The sequence below is a fragment of the Tamandua tetradactyla genome, chromosome 7 (assembly GCF_023851605.1).
Source record: "Tamandua tetradactyla isolate mTamTet1 chromosome 7, mTamTet1.pri, whole genome shotgun sequence".
Taxonomy (NCBI): domain Eukaryota; kingdom Metazoa; phylum Chordata; class Mammalia; order Pilosa; family Myrmecophagidae; genus Tamandua; species Tamandua tetradactyla.
In genome coordinates this window covers 19280019-19307998 of record NC_135333.1, presented here as the reverse complement: position 1 = coordinate 19307998, position 27980 = coordinate 19280019, and the positions used below count along the sequence as shown (strand labels likewise).

Here is a 27980-nt window from a genome sequence, read left to right as displayed (position 1 = left end):
TGTGATTATACAGGAACCATTGTTTACTTAGGAGACTAAACAGTGTGAATAAAAGTGTTTAAAAAATATTTCTCCGCCCGTGGCGCTCCCGCCGCCATCTAGCCCTCCTCTTTCCCCTTCTCCGCCGGCGCTCCGGCCGCCATCTAGCCCTCCTCTTCCTCTTTCTCCACCGGCACTCCCGCCGACATCTAGCCCTCCTCTTCCCCCTTCTCCGTCGACGCTCCCGCCGCCATCTAGCCCTCCTCTTCCCCTTTCTCCGCCGGCACTCCCGCCGCCATGTAGCCCTCCTCTTCCCCCTTCTCCGCCGGCACTCCCGCCGCCATCTAGCCCTCCTCTTCCCCCTTCTCCGCCGGCGCTCCCACCGCCATCTAGCACTCCTCTTCCTCTTTGTCCGCCGGCGGTGCTCCCGCCACCATCTAGCCCTCCTCTTCCTCTTTCTCCTCCGGCGGCGCTCCCGCCGCCATCTAGCCCTCCTCTTTCCCCTTCTCCACCGGCGCTCCATCCACCATCTTATCCTTCCCTTTCTCCTCCTACTCCAGCGGCTCTCTAAACACCACCGTGCCCTCTTCCGCCTTCACCGGCTCCTCCGCCACCGTCCTCGACATCCTTGCCATCCTCACCTTTCCTCCTCCAGAACAGCTACTAGGGGAGTAGAAACGATACAGAACAGCTCCCAGAGCCACGACAGAGATCAAAAAGACAGCGTACCCCATCCTGGAACGGCTGACTGGCTGAGAGAACCTGCTCCGGTGAGATCGCCGAGGGGCGAGGGTTTCCCCGGGCGGGGCGGCAAGGGGCCGGAGTCCCTCCCTTCCTCCTTCCCGGGCCAGCTGGCAGAATTGGGCAGGCAGATCCCTCAAGCCGCGGAGGCTGGCGCCCCCACCACACGCGGCCCCCCAGACCAACTGAGAGAATTGCATCGGAAATCCCTAGGCCGCGGAGAACGGTGACCGGGGGGGGTCCCTTCCAAACACGTGACTTCCCGGTCTGGCTGGGAATGGTGCACTCTCCCGGGCCGCGGCGGCGGGTGCCCTCCCGCCACGCTTGGCGCCCCGGGCTGACTAGGAAATTCGGATGGGCCCTCTCACGGGTTGCGGTGGCCGGCGACCCTCCCCGCGTTCGGACCCCCGGGCCGGCTGGCACTCTTTCAAGCCGCTTCGGCTGGCGAATCTCCCTGACGGCGAGAGTTTTCCAAAGTTAAAGGACCCACAGCACCGTTTACTGGTGGGACCCGCAGACAAACGTGTGCCACGAGCGCCACCTACTGGGCAGGATAAGAAAAACAGAACCCAGAGATTTCACAGAAAAATCTTTCAACCTGTTGGGTTCAACACCCAGGGAAATCTGACTAAATGCCCAGACGCCAGCAGAAGATAACAGATCACGCTCAGAAAATTGAAAATATGGCCCAGTCAAGGAACAAACCAATAGTTCAAATGAGATACAGGAGCTGAGACAACCAATGCTGAATATACGAACAGAAATGGAAAACCTCTTCAAAAACAAAATCGATAAATTGAGGCAGGACATGAAGAAGACATGGGCTGAACAAAAAGAAGAAATAGAAAAACTGAAAAAACAAATCACAGAACTTACGGAAGTGAAGGATAAAGTAGAAAAGATGGAAAAAACAATGGATACCTACAATGGTAGATCTAAAGAGACAGAAGATAGAATTAGTGATTTGGAGGATGGAACATCTGAATTCCAAAAACAAACAGAAACTATCGGGAAAAGAATGGAAAAATTTGAACAGGGTATCAGGGAACTCAAGGACAATATGAACCGCACAAATATATGTGTTGTGGGTATCCTAGAAGGAGAAGAGAAGGGAAAAGGAGGAGAAAACTAATGGAAGAAATTTTCACTGAAAATTTCCCAACTCTTATGAAAGACCTAAAATTACAGATCCAAGAAGTGCAGCACACCCCAAAGAGATTAGACCCAAATAGGCGTTCTCCAAGACACTTACTAGTTAGAATGTCAGAGGTCAAAGAGAAAGAGAGGATCTTGAAAGCAGCAAGAGAAAAACAATCCATCACATACAAGGGAAACCCAATAAGACTATGTGTAGATTTCTCAGCAGAAACCATGGAAGCTAGAAGACAGTGGGATGATATATTTAAATTACTAAAAGAGAAAAACTGCCAACCAAGACTCCTATATCCAGCAAAATTGTCCTTCAAAAATGAGGGAGAAATTAAAACATTCTCAGACAAAAAGTCACTGAGAGAATTTGTGACCAAGAGACCAGCTCTGCAAGAAATACTAAAGGGAACACTAGAGTCAGATACGAAAAGACAGAAGAGAGAGGTATGGAGAAGAGTGTAGGAAGAAGGAGAGTCAGATATGATATATATAATACAAAGGCAAAATGTTAGAGGAAAATATTATCCAAACAGTAATAACACTAAATGTTAATGGACTGAATTCCCCAATCAAGAGACATAGATTGGCAGAATGGATTAAAAAACAGGATCCTTCTATATGCTGTCTACAGGAAACACATCTTAGACCCAAAGATAAACATAGGTTGAAAGTGAAAGTTTGGGAAAAGATATTTCATGCAAATAACAACCAGAAAAGAGCAGGAGTGGCTATACTAATATCCAACAAATTAGACTTCAAATGTAAAACAGTTAAAAGAGACAAAGAAGGACACTATATATTAATAAAAGGAACAATTAAACAAGAAGACATAACAATCATAAATATTTACGCACCGAACCAGAATGGATCAAAGATCTAAACATTAGGTCTAAGACCACAAAACAGTTAGAGGAAAATGTAGGGAGATATCTTATGAATCTTACAATTGGAGGCGGTTTTATGGACCTTAAACCTAAAGCAAGAGCACTGAAGAAGGAAATAAATAAATGGGAGCTCCTCAAAATTAAACACTTTTGTGCATCAAAGAACTTCATCAAGAAAGTAGAAAGACAGCCTACACAATGGGAGATAATATTTGGAAATGACATATCAGATAAAGGTCTAGTATCCAGAATTTATAAAGAGATTGTTCAACTCAACAACAAAAAGACAGCCAACCCAATTACAAAATGGGAAAAAGACTTGAACAGACACCTACCAGAAGAGGAAATACGGATAGCCAAGAGGCACATGAAGAGATGCTCAATGTCCCTGGCCATTAGAGAAATGCAAATCAAAACCACAATGAGATATCATCTCACACCCACCAGAATGGCCATTATCAACAAAACAGAAAATGACAAGTGCTGGAGAGGATGCGGTGAAAGAGGCACACTTATCCACTGTTGGTGGGAATGTCAAATGGTGCAACCACTGTGGAAGACAGTTTGGCGGTTCCTCAAAAAGCTGAATATAGAATTGCCATACGACCCAGCAATACCTTTGCTAGGTATCTACTCAAAGGACTTAAGGGCAAAGACACAAACGGACATTTGCACACCAATGTTTATAGCAGCATTATTTACAATTGCAAAGAGATGGAAACAGCCAAAATGCCCATCAACAGAAGAATGGCTAAACAAATTGTGGTATATACATACAATGGAATATTATGCAGCTTTAAGACAAGATAAACTTATGAAGCATGTAATAACATGGATGGACCTAGAGAACATTATGCTGAGTGAGTCCAGCCAAAAACTAAAGGACAAATACTGTATGGTCCCACTGATGTGAACGGGCATTCAAGAATAAACTTGGAATATGTCATTGGTAACAGAGTCCAGCAGGAGTTAGAAACAGGGTAAGATAATGGGTAATTGGAGCTGAAGGGATACAGACTGTGCAACAGGACTAGATACAAAAACTCAAAAATGGACAGCACAATAATACCTAAGTGTAAAGTAATCATGTTAAAACACTGAATGAAGCTGCATCTGAGCTATAGGTTTTTTTTTTTACTATTATTATTACTTTTATTTCTTTTCTCTATATTAACATTCTATATCTTTTCCTGTTGTGTTGCTAGTTCTTCTAAACCGATGCAAATGTACTAAGAAACGATGATCATACATCTATGTGATGATGTTAAGAATTACTGATTGCATATGTAGAATGGTATGATTTCTAAATGTTGGGTTAATTTTTTTTTCCGTTAATTAATAAAAATAAAAAATAAAAAATAAAAATAAATTAAAAAAAAGTGTTTAAAAAATAGAAAGATACAATTGCTGGAGAAAATGTGGAGAGACAGATGTACCTATTCACTGCTGGTAGGGAAGTAAAAAGGTACAGCCCCTCTGAGGGCAGCGTGATAGTTCCACAGGAGGCTAAGTATAGGGTTGCTGTATGTATATATTTGGAAGAACTGACAGCAGGGACATTAATGCGCATTTGCACACTGATGTTTATGGCAACAGTTATTCAGGATTTGCAATGGATGGAGGTAACCTAAAGGTACATGGACTGATGAATGGGAGGGTGAACTGTGGTATATACATCTAATGGAATATTGAGCAGCTGTAAGAAGAAATGAAGCTGTGAGGTATGCAACTATGTGAATGAATCTTGAGGACAGTATGTTGAGTGAAATAAGCCAGAAACAAAAAGACAAATATTATAATGCTTCACTACTATAGACTAACTACAATGTGCAAACATTTCAGAATTGAATTCGAGAGCATAGGATCAGGTGAAGGCCTACTGTAAAGATTCCTTAACTGTACATTCATACAGCAATCACATCTATTCCGGTGTAACCGTTATTTCTAAATTCTGAGACACTGATCTCTTTGTGTATAACCTGGCCATTGGAACATTAGGTATCTGTGTGACACTTGAGAATCAGAGATAAGAGGTCTACAGTTCTGAAAGTCAGCATTACTCCATACAGCAACTGTTAAGCTGAAAAAGAGATCAGATTTCAATTAGAGATAAGAATAAAGCTGATAAGGGTAAGACTAAGGTAAATAAGACTAAAGTGTAAAGAATGATATTGATTGTTTTAAAACTTCAACTTTTGTGTGAGACCAAAGGAAAAGATGTTTATTTGGTGCAAAATTTATATCTTCTGTAGTACACTAATTTAACCTGTATGGTCAGCTTATTCAAACACCATAATTACATGGAACCTTGAGTAGGGAGTAAGATCTTGGTTTGTACAGGTTAGTGTGGGGCCCCGATACATTCCAGGATAATCTGAAAAAGTTTTAGCAAAGTCCCCTAGAGAAATGGGGGTAAAATGTGGAAATGTTAAACTCCCCAACCTGGGGAACTCCTGATATTCTTGCGAGCATTGCGGACTACCAATTTAGTAGGCCAAGATCTCGATCTTAGGCATGCTCTTATGAAACTTATTTCTGTAAAGGCTAATTGTACTTATAATGATGCCTAAGAGTTACCCCCCAGGGAACTTCTGTTGTTGCTCAGATGTGACTTCTCTCTAAGCCAACTGCGCAGCAAACTCACTCCCCTCCCCCTACACGGGACATGGCTCCCAGAGGTGTAAGTCTCCCTAGCAAGATGGGACATGACTATTGGGTATGAGACTGGACCTGGCATTGTGGGATCGAGAAAACAGTTCTTGACCAAAAGGGGGAAGACAAATGAAACAAAATAAAGTTTCAGTGGCTGAGCGATTTCAGAGTTGAGAGGTCATTCTTGAAGTTAATCTTATGCATTAATATAGATATCCCTTTTTAGATTTTAGTATATTAGAATAGCTAGAAGGAAATCATTGAAACTGCTGAATGGTGATCCAGTAGCCTTGACTGTTTATGATTGTATAACTATATTGCTTCTATGAAAACCTTGTGAGTGACACTCCCTTTATCCAGTGTATGGACTGGATGAGTAAGAGAATAAAGACAAAAACTAAATAAATAACGGGGAGGGATAAGAGGTATAGGATGTTTGGGGTGTTCTTTTTTATTTTAATTTTTATTCATAATATTTTTATTTTGGGGGTAATGAAGATCTTCGAAAATTGATTGTGGTGACAAATGCACTATATGGCAATACTGTAAACCACTGATTGTATACTTTGGATGATCATATGGTATGTGAACATATCTCCAAATTGTATTAAAAAGACTGAATTAAAGCAAATGAAAAGTTTTCTACATTACAATTCAAAAAAGGGCATGCCAATCTGCTGATATAGCCAAGACAACTATTTAGAAATCATCAATAAGGCTTTCAGAACAAATTTTACTGGGGAAAACTTACATAGACAGAAATAGTACTCAGTGCATTCTAGAATGCACAAGGATTTTGAAGGACAGACTCCAAAGAAGAATCCTAGTTTTGAGCCTAAGGGGCTTACAGATGATGACGGGAGAAATTCTTGCTACACTGACTTACACTGTAGTTTTCTACTCTCTTGAATTGTGATCCAAAACTTCCAGATGTTTCAGCCGCCCTATAATAATCTGCGTTTTCTCAATTTAACAAGATTATCATGTAATTTCTCCCTTCTCATAGAATGCCCAGCACTACCCACTTTCTATTTAATACCTTACACATGCAGATATTATTATACTATACTAATTATACTATGCTAATATTCTATATTAGTGTAATTCAAAATACCCATCCCTCCATTGTTTGTCTGACTGCTATCATATCTTTTTTTTCTAGACGTATCATAAATCCTTTATTACCATATTTTTGCTTTAATAGTCAGATACCTTTCATGTAAAATAAAATATAATACAGTCTTTTCTTTCTTCCCATTTATTTATCTTATTTGATGTCCTTTATTAATTCCTATAGACTCATTCTTTAGAATCCAGACCTCCTGGAGATGAATTCTTTGATCTTTCATTTATCTGAAAATGCCTTTAATTCACTATTGTTTTTGAAGGGTCTTTTTATTTGATAGAGAATTCTCACATTCACAGATTTTTTTTTTCTTTCAGCACATGAAAGATATTCCATGATTTCTGATAAGAGAGGACAACAGGGATTCTTATTTTTGCCCTGTATGCAATGTATCTTTATCTTTTGGCTGATTTCAAATTTTTTCTTCAAATTTAATATTCAGGAGTTTAATTATGATGTAGCCAAGTGTGTGTTCTTTGTATTTGCCATGTTTGGATGATACTAAGATTTTCAGAACTGTTTTTTCCACCATGTAGGTGAAGTTTGGGCCATTCCTTCTACAGATGTTTTCTGCCCCTCTCTTCTTCTATGTCCCTGTCTCATTCTCTTTTTCTATGACTCCAAATATATGGCTTGCTGAGCCTCTATTCATTTTGCCTCAATCTTTTACTCTCTTTGCTTCCAATTGGGCAACTTCTATTGAGCTGTCCTCAGTTCACTGTTTCTTCTCCCAACTCCAATATACTGTTGACCTCTTCCAGTGACTTTTTCACTTCAATTATTGTAATTTTCAGTCCTGAAATGTCCATTTTACTTTTCTGAACTTTTTATTTCAAAGCATTTCCAAAATTACATGAGTTATAAAAATAAGACAAACCCATTCACAGAACTCCAACACACCCTTATCCCCCAAGATACACAGATCAACTAACTTCAGTATTTTGCCGCATTTCCAAGATCATTCTACCTATCCATCTATCAACCCATATCTCTCTTTCCCTTCCTCCCTCACTCTCCTAATCCCTCTCATTCCATTTTCTGAGCATTTGAATGTAGGTTTTATCCATAATGCTCCTTGAACATTTGATACTGTCATATATATTTCCTAAGAACAAGGATATTTACCTATGGGAACCACTTTAAATGCAGTCACCAATTTGGAGAAATTCAGCACTAATGTCAAGTTTATATTCCAAGGTTTTATGTGGCAATAAGGGCTATTCAGTATTTCCTCCTCCCTTAACAGATCCCATCCAGAATTAGGTGCTGTTCTCGTTTGCTAGCTGCTGGAATGTAATATACCAGAAATGGAATGGCTTTAAAAAGGGGAATTTAATAAGCTGCTAGTTTACATTCTAAGGCCGAGATAATGTCCCAATTAAAGCAAGTCTATAGAATGTCCAATCAAAGGCATCCATGGAAAGACACCTTGGTTCAAGAAGGCCGATGAAGTTCAGGGTTTCTCTCTCAAGTGGAAGGGCACATGGCGAACACAGTCAGAGTTTCTTTCTGATCTGGAAATGCACATGGTGAACATGGCCAGGGTTCCTCTCTCATCTGGAAGGGCACATGGTGAACATGGCATCACCTGCTAGCTTCTTTTCCTGGTTTCCTGTTTCATGAAGCTCTCCAGGAGGCATTTTCCATCTTCATCTCCAAAGGCTGGTGGACTCTGCTTCTTGAGGCTATGTTGTTCTGCTCTGCTCTCTCTGAATCTCTCTTTCTCCAAAATGTTTCCTCTTTCATAGGATTCCAGTAAACTAATCAAGACCTACCCAAATGGGTGGAGACATGCCTCTACCTAATCCAGCTTAACAGCCACTACTGATTAAATCACATCTCCAGGGAGATGATCTAATTACAGTTTCAAACATACAATACTGAATAGGGATTAGAATAAATGGCAGCCTTTACAAAATGGGATAAGGATTAAAACATGGCTTTTCTAGGGTACATCCTTTCAAACAAGCACAGGTGCTGCACTTAATTGTTAAAGTCTCTTAGGCTCTCCACTTTTCTATTTCTTTTTAAATTGTGGTTACATATATACAACATAAACTTTCTGATATCAACCACTTCAAAACATACCATTCAGTGGGGCTAACCACATATACAATGTTATAATACCCTCACCACCTTCCACTACTAAAACTTTCCCAACTCCACCCCTCCCCAAACCCCCCCCCAAAAAAAAACCTCTACACTCATTATGCATTTACTCTCCATTCCTCGTGTCCCCTGCCCCTGGCAACCTATATAATACTTTCTCTATGTATGAGTTGTCATATTCCAGAATAATTTTGTGTGGTTACCACAGGACTTAAATTTAATAATCTAAATCTATGACAATTTCGTTTGCTTCAATGCCAACTTAACTTCAACAGTATACGCAAACTATGTTCCAATACTTCTCCCACCTTTACATAGTTTCTGTCACAAATGAAATATTTGTACATTATGAGTTGAAAACCATTGATTATGCATTACATTTTTTACATTTGACTTTTAAATTCTGTATGATATAAAAACTGAAATAAAAAACAAAAATGCAATAGTGCTGGCATTTATATTTACACCCATCATTGCCCTTACCAAAGATCTTTATTTCTTCATGTGGCTTTAATCTGCAGTCTACTATCCTTTCCTTTCAACCTGCAGAATTCCTTTTAGCATCTCTTAAATGGACAGTATAGTGATGATGAATTCCTTTGGTTTTTGTTTATTTGGGAATGTCTTAAACTTTATCTCATTTTTGAAGGACAGCTTTGCCAAATACAGAATTCCTGGTGGGCAAGTTTTTGCTTTCAGCATTTCAAATGTGTTGCCTTACAGCCTTTTTGCCTCCATAATTTCTGATGAGATATTGACACTTAATCTTATGGAGGCTCCTTTCAATGTGACGCATTTCTTCTCTCATAGTTTTCAGAATTCTCTGTATCTTTGGCACCAAAAGTTTGACTATCACATACCACAGTGTCGGTCTATTTGGGTTCATCCTGCTTGGAGTTCTTTGAGTCTGCAGATTGACCCTTGTGAGTGATATTCTTCAGAGATAATCCACATAATTAATTTAGAGAATAGCTTGAGGCCAAAGTGTAGGTTCCTCCTGACCCTTTCTATGCATACATTATGCCTGCAGGAAGCATGTGTGGCCCTAGTAATTTCCCCATTTACTCAAATACTTAAGTCCCCTCTTTCTTAGGAAAGTTTCCTCATGGTCTCACACATTGCACTGTATGTCTTACAGCCAACATTCCTTGCCCCATGAAGCCATTACTTGACTGTTAGGAGAGTCCTGTGAGCCGCCTTCTAAACAAAGGATAAGTTCTGGGATGGCAAACCTGTAACAAGTATCCTACATCACTCCCTGTGGCCACCAGCAGACAGACTAGGCCAGATATACATGTTCCCAGTATGTGTGAGCACTAGGGTGACTCTTCTCCTTCTGTAGCCAGGACCCACACTGAGAGTGTGAGCTGACTCTTTGTCAAATGGTGAGGGGTTGCAAAGCCAGCCAGAGAGCCATGAGATCCTACCAGTTTCTGTTTTTTCACTTTTTCTCCATCTTTATTGCAATCATTCAATCCATTGTTGAAGAGTACAGGTTGGTTACGCTGTACAATGTCACTCAGTTTTCCTCTGGAATGAGTGTCTCGCTCCTTGATTCTAAACCAAATCTGGATTCCAGACTCTTTAAGGTTAATTCTAAAGTAAGTTTTTATTTGGTAGCATAACCCAGGTAAGGGTTTTGGTTGAATATGTCAATGAGGCTTTTCAATGGATCCACTGTGAATTTCAATGGATCCACTACACATCTTTGATGTATAGCGATGATCTTGTTTGTGCCATTGTTTGAAGCCAAGCTGAAAGAGATTCCTGGTGTTTCAATCATGTGACTAGGTATTCCTATTTTAAAGGACTAGAGATTACTATCTTTGGGGACTCTTTTTTGTATACATAATAGATGCAGCTACAAGCCAACGAATATCAAGAACTGCTGAATAACAACCTAAAACTAGGGTAGAGGCACTTAAGAGATGATCCCTCAGAACCTACAGAAGAAACCAATCCTGCTGAGACCTTGATTTGAAACCTTTGGCCTCTTGAACTGTGACAGAATACATGTTTGAGGTTTTAAACAACTCAATTTGGGCAATTTGTTACAGCAGCCCAAGGAAACCAATACAGTTGGTCATTGTGGATAAGACATTGTAGAGAGTATGTTCCTCTGAAGGATAATAATTCTTGTTCAAGTAGATAAAAAAAATTACTGGATGACAACCTTGAATTTGTGATGGTTTAAGATTACACTCCATAAGTATGCATTTATAGAAAGTCTAAGGTCTCAAGCTCCTATGTTTGGCAGGATCACTTCCAAATTTTGTGGATCCTTTCTGGATTTAGACTTAGACTTTGTTAGTGAGGGTCTAGAGTAGTCTCGGGTGTTAACTAGATCTCCAGAGCTGGAAATCCAATGTCTCCTAGCAGTATTCCTACTCTAGCACTGGTTGATTTCTAATATCTACTCTGTTCTCAAGCGGGTAACATATTATTTGGTAGGTCTCATGTGATCTTATACCGCATATATACAGCCCAAACTTTTGAGGGGACCCCTATATGGAATTTAGGTCATTTTTCTGTACAAGTCCCTCCTCTCTAATGCTAAGCCCTGCAGATCCCAACTGTCTCACCTGACCCAAATCCTGATTTTTTTTCCTCCTCAGCATCACACTCTGCTCTAACTCCAGCTTTCTGCTCCTCAGTTAGGAATGATGCCATATGTGGGCAATTATGAATCGCACCTCATAAACTAATTTCTCTCAGTGATCATAGTTTTTGCTGCCATTGTCCACAGCCTAAAAACAGCTGTCTCAAATATTGCTTCCAGTTTTATAGTTGTTTATAGTGGGAGGGCTAGTTTGGTACCAATTACTCCCTCTATCATGGCCAGAGCAGAAGTTACATAATATTTTTTAAAAGAAATTACGACATTGGGATAAATTTTCAGAAGTGAAATTACTGCTACAAAGTCATGTGACATTTCCATAACTTTTAAAATGCATCATAATAAACTGCTCTTCAAAAAAGCTTCTGCCAATTAAACTGATATATATTTAGACCTCTGCTATGCAGCTTGGAAACTGAACTACAAAACACACATATAAAAGAATAGAATTTGGACATACATACTTTTATGTGAATAAAGGGGCTTAGGGTTGGAGAAGTCAAGCAAACAGCAACATCAGATTCATTCACTCTATAGGACTTCCTGAGAAAAGGATGCATTTGATCAACATTATCCCTCACAACAACTAGACAACTAGGTAGGAAAGATAAAAGGAATAAAAATAAGGAACAAGATATATTTTTCTTTTTTCATGTAATGTTATTTTCTTACTCCTCTGGAAACTTAAAAATTATCTCAGGTACAATAATCACCAGATATTAGCTAAGGAAGAAACAAAGAAGGGTCGTCTAAGAGGTATACTGTATCAAGCATAAGATCTTTAATATAAGCAGCTGAAAATAGCATATTACTTTATAGATAAGCCCTACTGTGGATAAGTATTCCTAAATTCCTTTGTTTCAGAAGGAGGTGAAACGAAGACAGGCAAATGGATGGATGGATAAATAGATAGCATAAATAGATGATTCTAAAACATATATGGAAAACATGTAACAAGGGATATGTCTACGGATAAAATAATTTAAGATTTTCCTCTACCGTTCCATCTTCCATCAGCTTCAGACAAGACCCAAAATCTGCTAATCGAATATGTCCATTCATATCCATTAATATATTGTCAGGTTTAATGTCCCTGCAAAAAAATAAATATATTCAATTTTTAGTTGGAAGAAATAAACACAATTAATTACTAGGTAAGATAACCTTTTTGTATGAAAATCTAAATTTCTTTTAAAATTTATATTTTAAGAACATCTATTTGACTATTCTCTGGGTTCAAATCACGACTTTGATTAATGTTAAAACTTTCCCAAGCACATGCAATTTCTGCATTCTTCTTCAGATAAAATATTCTACGGTAATTTTCATTTAGACTAAATCAATCTTACCATCCTCCCTGTAAATTTACAGAGCTTCTAATGTGACTATGGAAGGCCAACATTATGTATACAAAAAAAGTCACAAAACATACTAACATCTAGTCCTTTAAAATTGGATAGGGATAAAATATATCTCCTGGACCTCACATATAACTGCAAATAGACAAATCCTCAAGCACTGTAGGTAATGGTAACACTAAGGAATTGCTTCATAGAGCTGATTTTGGAAAACAATTGTAACAACTGCCCAATACATGATCTATACTATACAGACCTTTTACTATTTGTGTATGTTAAGTGTCTGAGAGAATAATGGCTTATAAAATATCAAAATCTAGACAATAAAAACCATCATATTACTTTTTGCATTTGTTTTTGGAAGAATCTGTGGTGTTGAAACCAAGACCCCTTACACTTTCCCCTTACTTCCTGATTAATTAAACAGAAACTCCACTCCAGACTGACGCAGCCAAGAACACAAGATCTGTCTTCTCCCAGCTCCCACTTGGACAGCTATCTTCCCAGGAGGGGCAAAAGTCAGCATTTATCATTGGGTTCCCAGTATGAGACTGGCATAAGGACAGGCACAGAAATCAATGGAACAGACTTAAGATGCCAGAAATAACCTCATGTGTCTATGGTCAACTGGTTTTCCACAAGAACGCCAAAACCTTTCAATGCAGGAAGAATAGTCTTTTCAATAAAATGGTGCAGGGACTAGCAGATAGCCACATGCAAAAGAATGAAGTTAGCCCCTTACTTCACACCATATATAAAAATTAACTTAAAATGGATCAAAGATCTAAATAAAAGAGCTTAAACTACAAAACTTTTAGAAGAAAATACAGAGGCAAATATTTATGACCCCAGATTTGGCAATGGATTCTTAGATATGATATCAAAAGCATAAGCAACAAAAGAGAAAAACAGAGAAATTGGATTTCATCAAAATCAAAAACTTTTATACTTCAAAGTACACCATCAAGAAAGTGAAAAGACAACCCACAGAATGGGAGAAAATATTTGTAAATCATATATCTGATCAGGGACTTGTATCTAGAATATATAAAGAATGCTTACAACTCAAAAATAAAAACACTATGCTAACAACTCAATAATAAAAAGACAATTTTTTAAATGAGCAAAGGATTTGAGCAGACATTTTTCCAACGAAGACACACAAATGGCCAACAGAAGCATGTGAAAACATATTCAACGTTAGTCATCAAGGAAATGCAAATCAAAACCCTGATTTGAAAACCATCACAAAAACCCTCATCTTTCTATTTTTATCTAAAACTAAGCCATATGATAACCAAAAACACTCTAGTCAGATCAAACTTGTTTTTCCTTTGTTGTTCTAGTAGGATTCTGTATCTTTGATTGCTCACATTTTTGAAGTTCTAGCCAATAATCTGCACAACAAATCTAATGCTAAACTTAGTTAACAAGCGTAAAAATTAAGTTGTGACTGTTTTCAGCCTACACTTACGATTTACTCTACCATATCTATCATTTGACAGATACTTTTATCAATCTGAGTCATACATATCTCACACATCACGAGGTATAATAACGTCTACTCCCAAATACTGCACTTAAGCAAATTAATGATTAAAAAGAAAGGACACTCCCTTAAAATCCAAATCCAGAGCCAATTTGAGATCTGGTAAAATACAGATTTTTTTAAATCAAAATATTCTTCTTTTAAAATGACCTAGACTTCATTACTAAACTAAATCAATCAGCATAAGATACCTACATCTTTAAAAACACTGAAACAAATTTTCTCTTCTTCCCACACACGTCCTTCATAGGGATCACTCTCATTACCCACAACTTACAAAGAAGAGTCACATCTGTTTTAAAGCAGTGGTTCTCAAAGTGTGGCCCCTTTACCAGCAGCTACAGTAGCACCTATGAACTTGTTAGAAATGACGATTCTCCAGCCCATTCATCTACTAAATCAGAAACTCTGGAGTTGGGGCCCAACAATCTGGGTTAACAAAACTTCCAAGTCATTGAGGTGTATGCTGAAGTTTGAAAACCACTGTCTTAGAAAATCATTTTATTTCTCTCTAATCTGGCAGTACTCCTTTACTTGCTTCTCTTTAGCATCTCTTTCTTTTCCTGGCATTTTTCTCAACCAAAACATTTTCTCACTGATTAATTTACCAATAACTATGTAATGACTCTCTTACTTTATTTCTTTCCTTTTAAAATGTAAGGCTGCTTTTGAACTATCCAATAGGCTTTAAAGTTTTTATCACACATAAATTACTATGAACAAGTTATTCAACAAGGGATTTTTAACCTTTGTCAACAGGCATAGGGGCAATCCTGTATAAAAACAATTTGGAAAAAATAATAATAAACTGTATTTTTAGAGCAGTTTTATATTTACTGAAAAACTACACAGAAAATACATGGAATTTCTACATAGCATTCCCCACTTCTTGTTTCCCCCATTATTAACATCTTTCATTAGTGTGGTACATTTGTTACAATTGACAAACCAATATTGCTATGATAATATAATAAGTTCATAGTGTTCACTCAGAGTTATGTACTTGATGGGTTTTGACAAATGCATAATATCATGTATCTACTATTACAGTATCATACAGAATAGTTTCACTACCCTAAAAATGCCTTGTACTTATTCATCCCTCCCCTAACCCCCTCACCTCTGCCAACTAGTGATTTTTTACTATCTTTATAGTTTTGCCTTTTTCCATATGGTTGAAATCAGACAGTATGTAGCCTTTTCAGGTTAGCTCTTTTTGCACTTAGCGAAATGCATTTAGGATTCCTCCATGTCTTTATGTGGCTTGACAACTCATTTCTTTTTATTGCTGAACAGGGTTACATTGTGTAGATATGCCACAATTTGTTAATCCATTTGTCTATGACAGAGCACCTTAGTTGCTTCCAGCTTTTTGGGGATTGTGCTGGTTTGAAAGGATGTACGCCCCCCTAGAAAAGCCATGTTTTAATCAAAATCCCACTTCATAAAGGTAGAATAATCCCTATTCAATACCGTATGTTTGAAACTGTAATCAGACCATCTCCCTAGATGATGTGATTTAGCCAAGAGTGGTTGTTAAACTGGATTAGGTGAAGGTATATCTCCACCCATTTGGGTGGGTCTTGATTGGTTCATTGGAGTCCTATAAAAGAGGAAACACTTCTAGGAGATTCAGAGAGAGCAGAGCAGAATGACATAGCCACGAGAAGCAGAGTCCACCAACGAGCAACCTTTGGAGATGAAGAAGGAAAATGCCTCCTGGGGAGGTTCTTGAAACAGGAAGCCAGGAGAAGAAGCTAGCAGATGATGCTGTGTTCGCCATGTGCCCTTCCAGATGACAGAGGAACCCTGACCGTGTTCACCATGTGCCTTTCCAGATGAGAAACTCTGTGTTTGCCATGTGCCTTCTTACTTGAGAGAGAGAGAGAGAGAGAGACCCTGAACTTCATCGGCCTTCTTGAACCAAGGCACCTTTCCATGGATGCCTTTGATTGGACATTTCTATAGACTTGCTTTAATTGGGACATTTTCTCGGCCTTAGAACTGTAAGCTAGCAACTTGTTAGATTCCCCTTTTTAAAAGCCATTCCGTTTCTGGTACACTGCATTCTGGCAGCTAGCAAACTAGAACAGCGATTATGATTAAAGCCACTACACACATAAAAAAAAAATTTGGTAAGTAGGCCCCTTTTTTCTTTTTAGACTATGCTGAACTGTATATAATATAATCCCCAATTGTGGAGAAATTTTTAGGTGAATCATTGTGCCTGTCAAACACTTTGCAACTAAGAAATTCTTCCATGGCCATGAAAATGATCATTTTTTCTGCAAAAACTACTCTTTTTGACATTTATACAAATCCTTAAAATTTTTCTTAATTAGCAATTGAAATTATGATGCATGATCTAGAACTCTGGCTATTATCGATACATAAGACTCAACTATAAGGAATTGGCCAGGGTATACCTCTTTGTGAAGGAAAATCACATGTAACTTTAAATGAATGTTTTCTTAGACTTATTCTACAGAAATGTCAAGTAGACTTGAGAACTTTTAGACAATACACACGTGCACATATGTATAAGCAGAAACACTGGTTCTTTAATGCTAACAAATAATGATGAGAAAAAATCAAAACAACTGAAATTATTTCAAAATAAATTATTTTGTTGAACAAGAAAATTATAAAAGATCAAAATTAATAAATTTAGTAAACAGTCCTTTGCTTCTAGATATTACATGACAACTGACAGCAAGATGCAATAACAGACCACTTACTCACCTGTGTACATAATGTAGTTGATGAACTGAATCAATTGCTATTACCATCTCAGCCAAGTAAAATCGAGCCATATCTTCAGGCAATCTATCTTCAAATTTGCTGAGCAGAGTAAGTAAATCCCCACCGACATAATAATCCATAACCAGGTACTACAAATGAAAAAGGAATAAAATGTACTCACTAAATAACAATGAGAATTAAATATATTTAATATATTCCAAGATCAAATATCACTCGGCCAAATACATATGTGGTTAATAAAAAGCTGTGTTAAGATGACTCAGAAGACATCATCAAACTTTTATATTTCATAGAGCAGTAAAATAAAAAGGGGACAGGGAGCAACACAGGACTGCCATTCTGCTGTGTTGTTTGCATTCTGCAAAGTAAGAACAGTGAAAAGTAACATAAGCGCAGTCATTATCACCCACAACAATGGACCACATAATCTTACCTACATTTCAAATTACACTGAACATTTTACTTCCCAAAATGGAAAGAAAATTCTCAAAATACAGAACAATCTTTTTACATTGAATAAACCAATCTTCATCATCACCATAATTTCCTTATTTACTTTGAACCAGTAAGAGATTTATTATAATCAACATCATAAACATATAAAACATTGTTTTGTTTGTTTGTTTGTTTTTATTAATTAACAGAAAAAAAAGAAATTAACCCAACATTTAGAAATCATACCATTCTACATATGCAATCAGTAATTCTTAACATCATCACATAGATGCATGATCATCGTTTCTTAGTACATTTGCATCGGTTTAGAGGAACTAGCAACACAACAGGAAAAGATATAGAATGTTAATATAGAGAAAAGAAATAAAAGTAATAATAATAGTAAAATAAAAAAACCTATAGCTCAGATGCAGCTTCATTCAGTGTTTTAACATGATTACTTTACACTTAGGTATTATTGTGCTGTCCATTTTTGAGTTTTTGTATCTAGTCCTGTTGCACAGTCTGTATCCCTTCAGCTCCAATTACCCATTATCTTACCCTGTTTCTAACTCCTGCTGGACTCTGTTACCAATGACATATTCCAAGTTTATTCTCGAATGTCCGTTCACATCAGTGGGACCATACAGTATTTGTCCTTTAGTTTTTGGCTGGACTCACTCAGCATAATGTTCTCTAGGTCCATCCATGTTATTACATGCTTCATAAGTTTATCTTGTCTTAAAGCTGCATAATATTCTATTGTATGTATATACCACAATTTGTTTAGCCATTCTTCTGTTGATGGACATTTTGGCTGTTTCCATCTCTTTGCAATTGTAAATAATGCTGCTATAAACATTGGTGTGCAAATGTCCGTTTGTGTCTTTGCCCTTAAGTCCTTTGAGTAGATACCTAGCAAATGTATTGCTGGGTCGTATGGCAATTCTATATTCAGTTTTTTGAGGAACCGCCAAACTGCCTTCCACAGTGGTTGCACCATTTGACATTCCCACCAACAGTGGATAAGTGTACCCCTTTCTCCGCATCCTCTCCAGCACTTGTCATTTTCTGTTTTGTTGATAATGGCCATTCTGGTGGGTGTGAGATGATATCTCATTGTGGTTTTGATTTGCATTTCTCTAATGGCCAGGGACATTGAGCATCTCTTCATGTGCCTCTTGGCTATCCGTATTTCCTCTTCTGGTAGGTGTCTGTTCAAGTCTTTTTCCCAATTTGTAATTGGGTTGGCTGTCTTTTTGTTGTTGAGTTGAACAATCTCTTTATAAATTCTGGATACTAGACCTTTATCTGATATGTCATTTCCAAATATTATCTCCCATTGTGTAGGCTGTCTTTCTACTTTCTTGATGAAGTTCTTTGATGCACAAAAGTGTTTAATTTTGAGGAGCTCCCATTTATTTATTTCCTTCTTCAGTGCTCTTGCTTTAGGTTTAAGGTCCATAAAACCGCCTCCAATTGTAAGATTCATAAGATATCTCCCTACATTTTCCTCTAACTGTTTCATGGTCTTAGACCTAATAAAACATTGTTTTATATATATATATAGTGTATGTGTGTGTATATATATGTATTTATATCTACATTTATATTTATGATAGTATACCAATATCAGAATGGAGTTTTCTCAAGTATATGTAAACAGAAGCTGAGTAATTTCAGATATGAAGAGCCCAGGCAAAATTAAAATTGAGGAGAAAGAATGATAAATCATAGTTCAGACTTCCTTTCATTGAAAATTTGGCAAAACTTTTAGTAATATAAAATTTGGTATCTGGGCACTTTATTCCTATATTGAGTAAATTCTCCAATAAAATGTGGATTTTTCAGTTATCCATAAATCTAAAGTCTTACTTCTATCAACAATAGAATACAATGTCACAGTGAATTTCAGCCCTTACTATTCAGAAACTCTTGAACATTAATCACCATAAACTGCTATACTTTTTTTTGCACAGGCAGGAACCGGGAATCGAACCCGGGTCTCTGGCATGGAGGCGAGAATTCTGCCACTGAGCCACCGTCTCACTGCCCTGTTATACTTTCTGCTATGCAAATACTTGCCATATATTTAATTTACTCATGAATTTTGCTGACAAATCAATGCAGATTATGATTGCATGATAATTCATACTTTAATTTTCACAGGATTATGGTAAACAAATTAAACATTCAATTTAATAAATGATCAGCTAACATGTGCAAAGCTCTATGACTTTTAAACTTTTTTTAAACAACCAACAATAATAAATACAGTTCATATGATGACCCAATACATATTATAAAAAATAAGTTTCATGTACCAGTATTTACTCCAACTACTTTCCATAAACTCTTGTTATTTTCAATTCCATTCCATGTATTAAAATGTGGTTATAACCCACTAAATTGATTTTATGAGCCCACTAATGGGTCACAATCTACAGTTTGAAAAATACTATTATACTCTGTAAGAGTGAAGAATATAAGGGATATAAAGACAAGTAACATAATCAATGTCTCATACGCTCACAGTCCAATGAAATGTAAAGAACCTCTGTTGTTCTGACATACCTAGAATATTCCTTTTTCTTTCTGGTAACAGAATCCCAATTCTAGTAGCGAACCTATTCTCTGTGCTTTGAGTGAGTCTGATTTTACCCATCTATATACAGAAAGCCATTCTACCCAATCCAAGTTAATCAGAGACTGCTCCAGCAATTTTCTGCCAAAGCAACTGGAGAAGTAATATTATCTCTTGGATTATTAGTCAGAAGGAAAATGTAAATCTAAAACTGTTATGGTCAACTCTGCAAGAAACAAGAAAACTAAAACCAAAAAAAATCAATATAGAAAAAAGTTAAGCCAAAAAATGGAATCCTGATGACACTGTTTGAACAACTAAATTTGGCCTGAACTCTCAGTCTTGCCTCTTTGTGTTTATAACTTTCTTGCTCTGATCATTTCCATTAATATTCTTCTTCTTGGGATGCTCCATCTCTCTGCGTTTTTCTCTAGGCATACTTGTTTTCTCATTTTACAAGCACTATTCAGTAATCCTCATTTACTTCATATAACATCTACAAAAGGAGTTGGCAACATTTTTCCACAAAGGGCCAGATAGTAAACACTTTAGACTTAGCAGCCAAAGAGGTAAGACTGAGAATATTATGGTGGTATTCAGATAACAAAAGAGAAAACAAATTTCCAAACATTTTCACTGACTAAATTTAAACTATAATAATAAATAAGTGTAATTTTTGTATTACATGTCTACTAATAAAAAAATTGAGCTTTTCCGGGAAGGGTAACAGCTTGCTTAGTTGGGGCTCAATGCTAGTATTCCTCATCATCAAAATCTACTGAAAAATGCTCATCTGTTAGGGCTAATCTGTAACAAGATCTTATATATTTCATCTTTGAAAACTTATGTTCATAAAAACAGATACTGAAAAATACTGATATCAATTAATGAACATAACTTAAATGAATACTATTCAGCACCTGGAATACACTTATAGAATCCTATCAATTTTTTCTATTTCTCTTTAAGCATGTCATTACACTGCAAATAAATCACTTCTAACTGTAGATTAGGTGGAAGTTCCTCAACTGTACAGTTAAATGGATTTTGAAGTATGGGCAGTTCCTTTATACTTGCACTGAGGTCCCAAAAAATTATGCTAAAACTGTGGTTTGAGTTTGAAAATATATATATCTGCTGCAAATTTGTGTGGAAATGAAGACCTGCTTCTTGTTTTTACTGAAGACAATATCAGAAGTAGATAAAGCTGCTTGACATTGTGTGTGATTCAAACAATGTTAGATAGATGTCAAAATGACTTTACTACAGAATAGGTTGTGTCTGTAAGCACTGCTTTGCCTTGTAATCTTACGTTGAATTCATTAAGAAACATTGCCAAGTCTGAAGAAAAAGCCAATTTGCAAAGTCATTCAACATCTGACAACAATAGTTGAAAGTGGGGTTTTTGTTCAGAAAAATTACAATCTTGACCCTTAGTTCAAAATATCACAATAAGATATTATTACTGCTAAAACCACCGAACTGCTGTGTGCCATGGCAAGCCAGGATATTTAGTTTCTATTTCTGATAAAAATCCATGGTAATGACAATGGTTATTTCCCTAGGAGTGAATGAAGTTCACCACTGGCACTACTGGTTCATTAATACATGAAAAATTCAAATATTTGCACAAAGTACCTACTGATGAAAAGGCAATGAACACCTACAGACTTTAAGCACCTTACATTTTTACATGATTTGTAAATTTATTTCAATAAGCTTTTTCCTGATCCACATACATTTTTAGGATCATCAATTTTAACACATCTTAGCAGATTCCAATTCAAGTTGTACCAAATTAGTGTTTTCTCAACTTCTTTGAAAATACTATTAACAATAATTGTTCCATGCAAATTATTCATAAAGGCTAATTCTTCAGTCATTTCAAACTAAGCACTGACTCCTCAAATGAACAACTGAGCAGAATCAATAACATCTTTCAACTCAAGAGCCAAAGAAAACCACTCAAAATTATTTCCAGTGTTTTATAATCAACCACTCATGTTGTTTATTATTGAACTCAATTCTTTAAGTAACAGTTCTCGATTAAAAGCTAATAGCTATAATTATGGACAAATTTCTCCCGTTGTATAGTCACACATAATTTATGATTGGGTATTGGTAAATGGCTTTCCTTGCATGGCTAAAATATGAGCCAGTCAGAAACTTAATATTTTTGCAACCTCATTTTCATATCATTTTTCCAAAGGTATTCTGCTGTGATAAAATATGTTATGAAAATTTTAGTTTTCTAACCATTGTTTTCCTGTGAGTTGGGAATAGTAAAACATATACTGAGTCTGGCAATGGTGCTGAATATTGTAATTTATTAGCACAGCTATAGTGCCACTTCATAATAAACACAATGTTTTGCCATGTAATTAAATTCAAAGTAAACCACACTCTACTGTGCCTTGAAAACATGATATTCTAAGTCTGCTTCTCTTCTTTCCTTATTTTGAAATAACTGGTAACCAAAAGTAATAAACATAATAAATGTCACCTAGCAGCAATAACATAGCACTGGAAATGCTTCTGAGTTATAACTGTGCCACTGCAATGTGTAGTATATCAGGTAGCAGTGCAAAGCAACAAGGGTACCACACAGAGTCTCTGTTGTAAAACTAGTCAACTTTGCCATCCTAGTGCAAAAGCAACCACAGATAAAACATAAATCAATGAACATGGCTGTATTCCAATACAATCTTATGGACACTGAAATATGAATTTACATATTACTCATGTCACAGGATGTTATTCTTATTTTTGTTTTATTTTCAACCATTTAAAAATGTAAATCCCATTCACAGGCCACAGGCTGTACAAAAGACAGATGAGCAGTACACCACATTTGAACTATGGGCCAAAGTTTGCCAAACATGATCTATAAGGTAAGGAATCCAGGACATGTAGTGCCACAGCAAACCACTTTCCAGAAGTACTAGATTATATCATCAAACCACAAATCGGTCACATGACAATTCAAACATAATATACATTAAAACTAATCATCTTCTCCTCTACTCTAAATTTTCTCGTCCTTCCATATCCATATTTCCCAATTAAATTCGTGAACTACTGACAACTGAGTTCGACAAGTCCCCTGAACACTGGGAATCAACTCTTCTCTCCTGCAGTGACATTCACTTAAACACAAGAAATCCTACTTATCTTACTTTGTCAACAGTACCCGAAGCCATCCCCTCCTCTTTATCCCAATTTGGTCATTATCTTTATTCAAGCCCTCATCATTTGTCACCTGAAGTCTCCTACCTAGTCGCCTCACCTGTGATTTTACCTCCTGAAATTGACCCCCCACAGTGCTTTCAGGATGTTCTATGTAAAATAATAATCTCACTCATCTTAAATGCCTCCCTGAAATTAGAATAAAATCCAAAGTCTTCACCATGCTCTATACTATGGTGGTCAGACTGAATACTGCTAACCTTCTATACTATATACTAATCACACTAGCCTTCTTTCATCCCTTAAGTACCCTCGTTACTTAATGAGGAGTTAAGTTTCCTGCCTCAAATCATTCCACAGTTCCAAACAGAGGCTGACAAACTTTGCTTTGTGAGGGAACCCTCAGTAATCATGAGGGAAAGTAGAAGAAGGAAGTTAGGAGATCAGTCAGGGTAGTTTTATTTCTATATGCCTATTGTCTAGCCTTTCAGATATAATGTTATTTAAAACACATATACATACACAAGAGTTCCATGACCAAAAAAAGAAAAAACTTTGGAAAACATGGTTGTGACTATATAAAGTCCAATCTCCTTAGCATAACATATAACATGCTATATGATATAACCTTCTTACCTCTCCTACCTCTTCCTGAAGATGTTTACCCTACCCTCCATCATAAGAATATAATATGTTGCTTCAATCAGCTATGCTTTTGCCAACAAGCTTACTCTGTCTCCTTTTTCCTCATGGTAAAGCTAATTCACATTTCTCTTTTAAAAGTCTGCATAGATTTGATACATTTCCATGAACGCTCTATCACAAAGGCTGGGTTAAACAATTAAAATCAGTTGTCCTTTGACACCCTGTAAAAACATATCATTTATTACACTGTACCGAAATTATCAGTTTATGTCTTTGTTTCCCTAATAAAACTGAATCTCACAGAGGACAATATAAACTCCCTTGACCTACAAAAACAATTCCTACTCTATTTAGGATCTAAAAACACTTCAACTTCACAAATTATCATATCAGCATTTCTTATTTGCTCCTACAAACCTATTTACTCCACCTTAGTAATTGCTAAGGTACACAACTGAGCACAAAATCTGTAAGTCATCCTTAATGATCAATCTCTGTGAATCTAATCATTGAGCAAATACTATTATTTTGACCTCAAAAATATTACCATAATCTACTCAATTAGAAAATGACAACATGAAGGTGATGGAATGAGGCACTCCCAGGGATCTGTAACCCAAGAGAAGAATTAAGCAACAAGCAAGAATTGGTAGAACCCTCTTCATCCAACCTCTGGAAAACAGTTAAAGGCTTGCAATACAAGAGTAAACACTTAATTGAGAAAAAGGCAACAACAGGAAAATCCTTACTGGACCTTTCCCTTTAATACCTCAGCTACCAGTATGATACCTAGAGTCCTGGATCTAGAGTGAACCGAATAAACCTTATGCACAGAGTACAAATATGTCTGTGCCAAACTGTCTGAAGGATGCCTGAAAGACAAACAATACAAAAAGAAAGAGGAACAGAAAGAGAGTATCAACAGAGAAACAAATTATGAAAAGAAATCAGAGTTGAAAACTACAGTAACAGAAATAAAAATTCACTACAGGATTTCACCAGTTGATTGGAGCTAACAGAAGAAAGAATCAGTCAATGTGAAGATAAGACAACTGAAGTTATATAATCAGAGGACCAGAAAGAAGAATGAAGAAAAATAAAAAGTGACTAAGAGACCTATGGGATACCATCAAGTACACCAATACACACATTGTGGGAGTACCAGAAGGAGAAGAAAGAGAGAAAGGACTAGAAACAATATTCTAGGAAATAATGGCTGAAAACATTCTAAATTTAATAAAATACATTGAAGAAGCTGAACAAACTCCAAATAGGTACACCCAAAATGACAAACACCGAGATATAATATAATCAAATTGTCAAATGCCAAAAATGAAGCTGCAAGAGAGAAAGTTTCATGTACAAGAGAGCTTCAATGAGACTAAGTGCTGATTTCTTGTCAGAAACAAAGCAGAAAAGGCTAATAGGAAGACATATTTAAAGTGCTGAAGTAAAACACTGCCAACCAATAATTGTACATCCAGCAAAACTGTTTTTCAAAAACAAGGGGCAGAATAAGACAGTTCCAGACTTTAAAATTTTTAAAAAGTTGAAGGAGTTCATCAAGCCAAATTCAGGTACACATTAAAAGGATTATATACCATTTTGCTGAAAGTAAAAAACTGTCAACCAATAATTTTACGTCCAGCAAAACTGTCTTTCAAATTTGAGAGAGAGTAAGACAGTTCCACATTTAAAAAAAAATTTAAGGAGCCAAAGGAGTTCATCATCACTAGAACAGTCTTAGAAGAGAAATTAAAGGGAGTTATTCAGTTGTAGGAAAAAATACTAGATAATAGATTGAAGTTGTATGAAAAAATAAAGATCTCTAGTAAATGTAATGACACAACTAAATACAAATGCCAGTACTACTGTATTTCTGGTTTGTGACTCCACTTTTTATTTCCTACAGGATCAAAGATGCAAATGCATGAAATGAAAGGATAAATTAATGTTTTTTATTTATGAAGTATAAATATTTACTTCATAACAAGAACTACATAAATATGGGGGATGGAGAAGTATAGTTTGTGTATGCTATTGAAGTTAAATTGGCAGCAAATCAAGCTAAACTATAATGGGTTTAGGATGTTAAATTCAAGAGGAGGGAACACTCCCTAACTCATTCTATGAGACCAATATCAACCTCATACCAAAGCCAGATAGAGCTATCACAAGAAAAGACAAACCAATATCTATTGCAAACACAGATGCAAAAATACTCAACAAAATATTAGCAAACCAAATTCTGATGCACATTAAAAGCATTATATACCATAATCAAGTGGGATTTTTCCCACGAATGTTAAGACGATACAACATAAGACCATCAATCAATGTATCCATAGAATGAAAGAAATAAGCCACATGATCCTATCAATTGACATAGAAAAAAACACAAAAAAAAACAAGGAATAATAGGGACATTCTATGATAAGTGATAAAGGCTGTGGTAGTTAGATTCGGTTGTCAACTTGGGCAGGTGAAGGCGCCTAGTTCTATTGCTGTGGACATGAGTCAATGGCATGTCAATCTCATCTGTTGCTGATTACATCTGCAGTTGGCTAGGAGGCATGCCTGCTGCAATAAATGATGTTTGATTTAATTGGCTGGGGCTTACATGGGAGAGCTCAACTCAGAACAGCCCAAGTAGCTGAGCATACCTCATCTCAGCACTTGCAGCTCAGCCCAGGGCTTTGGAGATACAGAAAGAAATCACCCCAGGGAAAGTTGCTGGAACCCAGAGGCCTGGAGAGAAGGTCAGCAGAGATCACCCTGTACCTTCCCGCATAAGAAAGAACCTCAGCAGAAAGTTAGCTGCCTCTCCTCTGAAGAACTAATGAAATAAATCCCCTTTTACTAAAAGCCAATCCGTATCTGGTGTGTTGCATACTGGCATCTAGCAACCTAGAACAAGGGCATATATGAGAAACCCATATCCAACATCATGGCAATGGTGAAAGACTGAACACTCTCCCGTAAAATCAACAGCAAGTCAAAGGTGGCTGCTATCACCATTGCTAATCAGTATTGTTCTGGAAGTGCACACCAGAGCAATTAAGCAAGAAAAAGAAGGGAAACATTCATACAAATTGGAAAGGAAGAAGTAAAGTTATATCATTTGCAGAGGATGTGACTCTATAAAGAAAAATCCAAAATAATCTACAAGAAAGATATTAGAATTAATAAATGAATTCAGCAAAGAGGTGGAACACAAGATCAAGAGGCAAAAATCATTGGTGTTTCTATACATGAGCAAAGAGCAATTAAAAGGAAATCAAGAAAATATTCCATTTTAATAGCCAATAAAATAATCAATATTAAGAACAAATTTAACAAAGAATATAAAATACTCAAACCCCCCAAATTACAATTCATCAGTGAAAGCAATTAAAGATCTAAAAAAATAGAAAGATATTCCATGCTCATGGATTGGAAGACTTAGTATCATTAAAATGCTGATACTTTCAAAGTGAAGGATAGACTTAGCACAATTTCACTCAAGATTTCAACAAAATTCTCACTGAAATGCAAAAGCTAGTCATCAAAAGCATATGGAATGGCAAGGGACCCCAAATAGCCAAAACCTTATTGAAGAAAAAAAAAAAATTGGAGGACTCACACTTCCCACTTTCAAAACATATTACAAAACCACCATAATCAAAACAGTGTGTTACTGGGTACAAAGCCAGACATATAGACCAGTGATATAGAGTTATAAGTATGTAAATAAACCCACACAACTACAGCGAACTGATATTTGAAAAGAGATCCAGGTCCGTGCAATGGGGAAAGAACAGTTTATTCAACAAATGGTGCTGAGAAAACTAGTTATCCACATGTAAAATAATGAAAGTGGACCCTTACTCACACCATATACAAAAATTAACTCAAAATGGATCAACGACTAAATATAAAAACTAAGACTATGCGACGGTGGCTCAGAAGGCAGAATTCTCGCCTGTCATGATGGAGACCTGGGTTTGATTCCCGGTACCTGCACAAGAAAAAAAAAAAACTAAGACTATGAACTCATAGAAGAAAACATATGGAAATATCTTGAAGACCTTGTGTTAGGCTTCAAGCATATGAAGACTTATGCTACCATAAGTACAGTTAAAAGTTGAAGAAATTTAACATTGATATAAAGCTTTATAGTTATATTCTAGTTTTTCATATGTCCCCGTAATGTCCTTTGGGCAT

The 27980-nt window shown here is 36.7% G+C and overlaps 1 protein-coding gene across 9 annotated transcripts in view; it reads right to left on the bottom strand.

The window, feature by feature from the left end:
* The window catches only part of CDC42BPA (CDC42 binding protein kinase alpha), a 463135-nt gene that overhangs the window by 240209 nt on the left and 194946 nt on the right, over positions 1-27980 (bottom strand). For 8 of the 9 annotated variants that reach the window (XM_077168549.1, XM_077168550.1, XM_077168551.1 and 5 more), the window contains 2 exons: positions 16907-17055; positions 12257-12350 (listed from right to left, as the gene is read on the bottom strand). In XM_077168549.1, the coding sequence (XP_077024664.1) occupies positions 12257-12350; positions 16907-17055 (243 nt within the window). Of the gene's footprint in view, positions 1-11721; positions 11801-12256; positions 12351-16906; positions 17056-27980 lie in introns of those variants that run through there. The other variant, XM_077168557.1, reaches the window with a different exon arrangement.